The sequence below is a fragment of the Gavialis gangeticus genome, unplaced genomic scaffold (genome assembly GCF_001723915.1).
Source record: "Gavialis gangeticus isolate Ggan-Ray unplaced genomic scaffold, GavGan_comp1, whole genome shotgun sequence".
NCBI lineage: Eukaryota > Metazoa > Chordata > Crocodylia > Gavialidae > Gavialis > Gavialis gangeticus.
In genome coordinates, this window is record NW_017728964.1 from 13,193,219 (window position 1) to 13,197,615 (window position 4,397).

A 4,397-nucleotide genomic window follows, 5' to 3' on the forward strand; every position below is an offset into this window, starting at 1 on the left:
CCCGTTAGGTTTTTGAGGTGGGTGTTGGAGTTTCTCTGGGTTGTGGGATCTTTCCAATGTCTACAAGTGGTTGTAGAAGCATCATGTTTGTTTTCCCCCTCACCGCTTGTTCCTCCAGAAATCCCTGTTTGAGAGGGGGAAGGAGTCCCTGGAATCGGAATTCCGCAACCTGTTGACGCGATGCACCAAGCCAGTTCCACCCATCCTCATCCTGGACCACCTCGGTGGGGATGATGAGATTGAAACACAGGAAGAGATGCCGTTGAACCAGCTCCCTGAGAACACCTTGAAAGACATCATCAGCATCTCTCGCTGGCTGGTGGAGTTTGGAAGAAACCAAGGTAAATTTTAAAGCTAACCATTGCGTGAACCAATTGCATGTCATTCTTGATCATTCCAATGGTCTCCTTCACCCATGTCTGCCATGCTCCTGGAGCCTACCCAGTCTGTGGAGGATGATCCATATCTCTCCTAAAGCCAGCTAGTAGGCCATCACACTCCAGTCTTCTCGTCTTGCTCCCAACCAGCAGCAGTGGTGCCCACTTGCCTGCCTGCCTGGTATGGCATGCCACTGTGTGTGCCCACTGGACTCTGCTCTGGGACTTTTGACCAGTTGGCTGGGACTGGAGTACAGAAGCCTGCACTGTCCTGGTTTGCCTGCGATGTATGGTCACCCTAGTCGCATCTCCTCAGTATGCAAGTCTGTATTTCATAGTAGCTCTTCAGCTAAAGAGCCAAGAGATCTTGCTGCCATTGGTAGCTGACAAAGAACTGCAGGCAGGAAAACAAAATTTGGGATTAGTCTTTTGGAGGCATGTTTAGGGAACAGTTTAGATCCAATTCCTTATAAATCGTCCCCTTTTTCTTCATTTAACTCTGTGTTTGTATACTATTTATAGTAACCCTTTGGAGCTTACAGTTGATCGTTTCCTCCACTCAGAATCCAGCCCTTTAAATATATTCTTAGACTTTTTTTATACGGTTGATCAATCCTGGTGCCTTCCTCAGTGCCCTGGTGTCTTTTTTTTCTTTTAAGAGAAATTGGAAGCTTAGGCCTCAGTTCTGCAAGGATGCATGCATCTGCTTAGTTACATGCCCATAGTTGGTGTTTTTATTTTATATATTTCTGGTATCAGACCATTTGCAGGTGTAAAATCACTTACTTGAATAGTTTTCAGGGAAGAGAGAGCAAGGCACATCCAGTACTTGGAGTAGAGGAGGGTTTGTGTGGAGAGGAACAGTTCCCAGCCATGTCCAGCAGGGAGTTGTAAAAGAGAGCTCTGGCAGGGATGGGGAAAAAATCTCTGGGGTCTGGAGACAAGGGTGCAGCTAAACAGTGGGTTGGAGGTTAGCGCACAAAGCAGCTTTGCAGCAGCTCAGATACTTATGCCCCTAGTCTCTTCCGTTGGACTCCATTCCCCATTCTTCACACTGGTGGTGTGCATGTGTGCCATTGTAGAAGTTGATGAACTGAAGAAGTGGCCCCTCAGTGTTGCTAATTTTAAGATTTTTCTAAACATCTCTGCCACCTTTAAACATCTCTATTTCCCCCCACCTTTTTTTCTTCTAAGCCAGGATTTTCCAAGCCCACATAATAACAGGGCTTGGCTACTAGGGCTGTGCAAAGCTTCAGTCCCTGATTCAATTCGGCGGCTGAATATACAAATCCGTATTGAATCGGAGGACCCTTTAATCTCTCTGAATCAAATTGGAACCCTCCAAACTGATTCAGAGAGATTCAGAAAGATTCGAAGATTCAGATGTAGAGACAGCTTTAAATGTTTTTTTCCTACATATCTCAAGGTAGCAGGTGGCTCGTGAACACTGCAATGCTGGGGCTCATGGAGCACTCCTGGTCCACTTCCGGGTCCTCCAGGGAGCACGCAGGGGGCTCCCTGCACCCGCCCGGCTCGGTGACTGGTGCGTCCTGCACCTGGGGGGGCACCTGGGGTCCCCCTGCAGCCAATTGCTGAACTGGGAGGGTGCAGGGGACCCCCCCCCCGCCAGCACACTCCCTGGCAAACCTGGAAGTGGGCCAGAGTAATTCTGGTCCACTTCCAGATTCGCCACCAAGGACATGGAGGGCCCCCCACCCCCACTCCTGTGGGACGCTCCATGCGCCCCAGCATAGCAGCATTCACAAGCCTCACTGCTACCTCGTGGTATGTAGAAAAAGCTTTTAAAGCTGTGTCTAGGTCTGAATCGGCATCGAATCTTCAAATTTGGACTCGGCCGAATCGAATCAGGAACAGTGATCTGAATCAGCTAATTGAATCGCTGTCCCTGATTTGGGCTGAATCCGAATCGAATAGGGCCTGCTTCGCACACCCCTATTGGCTACCGTATGAACTTGAGCTTTCATAGGCAATGACCTTCTTTGTCCGATCTGACAAAATAGTTGTTACCTGTGAAAAAGTTATGCCTCTCTGAACCATATAATCTGAAGTCAGGCAGAAGGTAGGGCACAGTGTCAATGTAAAGACTAATACAGCTAACTGCCTCCCTATTAACTTGGTAATTGGTGGCAAACCTGCATTTCAGTGTGCGGTTATAGCAACCGTGCAGTGCATTAAGCATGTTCACAGGCTTTGTGAGACGAGTAATGCACAGGGTTAAACTGTCACGTTGTCCATCCTGATGTGAGCCAAAGGGGTATGGTGATAGTGTATTTTTCCCATCTATCTTCATTTTCTCCAGTCTCAAGTCTTACCTAGCAGATCTGTAAGCAGGGGCTTTCAGAAGGGAACTGACCTCTTCTTAATTGGGGTCCCTCATGGATGGACCATGGTTTGGGAAAAGGTCCAGCAATAACATCCTCACTGTGTAGGAAACACTTTGATTTCTGGTCCCAATCTAACTTCTGTCTTGTCTCCTTAGACTTCATGAACGTTTACTACCAAATCCGCTCTAGCCAGCTTGACCGATCCATCAAAGGGCTGAAAGAGCATTTCCGGAAGAACAGCTCCTCCTCAGGGGTCCCCTACTCCCCTGCCATCCAGAACAAGAGGAAGGATACACCCACCAAAAAGCCCATCAAGAGACCAGGTGACTCCTACACCAAGGGTCAACCTCTCATGCTAAAATACAGCCCCCTTCCCCTCCCTTTCCCCCAGAGTATTGTTTTGTTAGTTCATAATGGGTTTATTCCTCTGACCAAAACTTTCCTCAGGGCTAGCCATTTCCTCAGAGTCCTAAGTCTTTGTGAAGGCAGCAGAACAGATTTAAAGAACAAACACTTTTCCACTTAATTAGGAATTTCATGAAGTTTAGCTTCTAGATCATAGGCCATCCTTCATTTCTCAGTTTGTTAGCTCACCTGGTCTGCCTCCCAGGGTGATTTCAAAGATTCATGAAGAAAGATGGACAAGATGGGGGTCGACTACTTTACTTTATAAAGAGACACATAGTAGAGGACATCAAAAATATTATAAAATAATAAGACGTACAAAAAGCTAGAGCTCTTGGTTCCCAGATGATACATTTATTAGACCAACTGGGTCTAATTTCCCAGTTGGTCTAATAAATGTATCATTTTGGAACCAAGAGCTCTAGCTTTTTGTATGTCTTCTTGTCTCAGACCAACGCAGCTACCAAGTACACCCCTGACACACAAAATAGTAAGTGAGATAAAGCAGGTGGGAGACTTCTGTTCTTTCACTTGGCTGAAAAAAACAATTTCAAACAAAGGCTTTCCTGGGTGTTTCTGAGATCATCCAAATGCTTTTCTTCCGAGTGGGGAAAAAATGCAGGAAGTGGGTTGGGCATGGGAATTGGTGGAAAGGTTGGAGCGGAAAAAGGAATTTTGATCCATTTTAACTGTGCTGTGTTTATTTTCATAATCCCTGTGAATGGCAGTCCTCATTCCAGGTAAAGAGTCTCTGTGTGTCTGTGTGTGCCTTCAGGCTTTTCAGGTCCTCTTCACTTTTAACGTGCAGAGAAGTCTAATAACCCACTTTCTGCGCAAAAAGGCTGCAGCTGGGATATTTTTAAGGGAAAATCTTTTAGTGGAGATCTTTAAAACAACTGACCCCCACCTCCCCAGTTAAATAATTTTAAACATGTACCCATGCTCTGGACCTGTTCCTGAAAGCTGAAGGTTATGAGTGCTATGATGCCAAGGAAATTAGCAAGACTGATAATTAGCTATAATCGCCGTGTGAGTCATATCATATTCCTTTGAATACAAGACACTCTTCTTAAAACAAAATGCCGCATTTTCTCACATATATTATGAACCTTTCCCACAAAAAAGATCAGACCCTCCTCCCCTTTCCAAAATTGGGGTACATGTCTTAAGTGGGGAAGCTGATTTTTCTGCCTGGAAGAGAGGCAACCCACTTTGATTCCTGCTGCAAAACCAGTGGCATTTCTTTTCAGGCAGCTGAGAGAGTCAGCTG

The 4,397-nt window shown here is 46.1% G+C and overlaps 1 protein-coding gene across 6 annotated transcripts in view; it reads left to right on the forward strand.

Annotated features, from left to right (window-relative positions):
- EXOC7 (exocyst complex component 7) overlaps positions 1-4,397 on the forward strand; it is a 55,871-nt gene that overhangs the window by 16,574 nt on the left and 34,900 nt on the right. For 5 of the 6 annotated variants that reach the window (XM_019503095.1, XM_019503099.1, XM_019503102.1 and 2 more), the window contains exons 5-6: positions 119-341; positions 2,878-3,045. In XM_019503095.1, coding sequence (XP_019358640.1) covers positions 119-341; positions 2,878-3,045 — 391 coding nt within the window. Of the gene's footprint in view, positions 1-118; positions 342-2,877; positions 3,046-3,855; positions 3,868-4,397 lie in introns of all 6 variants that reach the window. The other variant, XM_019503089.1, reaches the window with a different exon arrangement.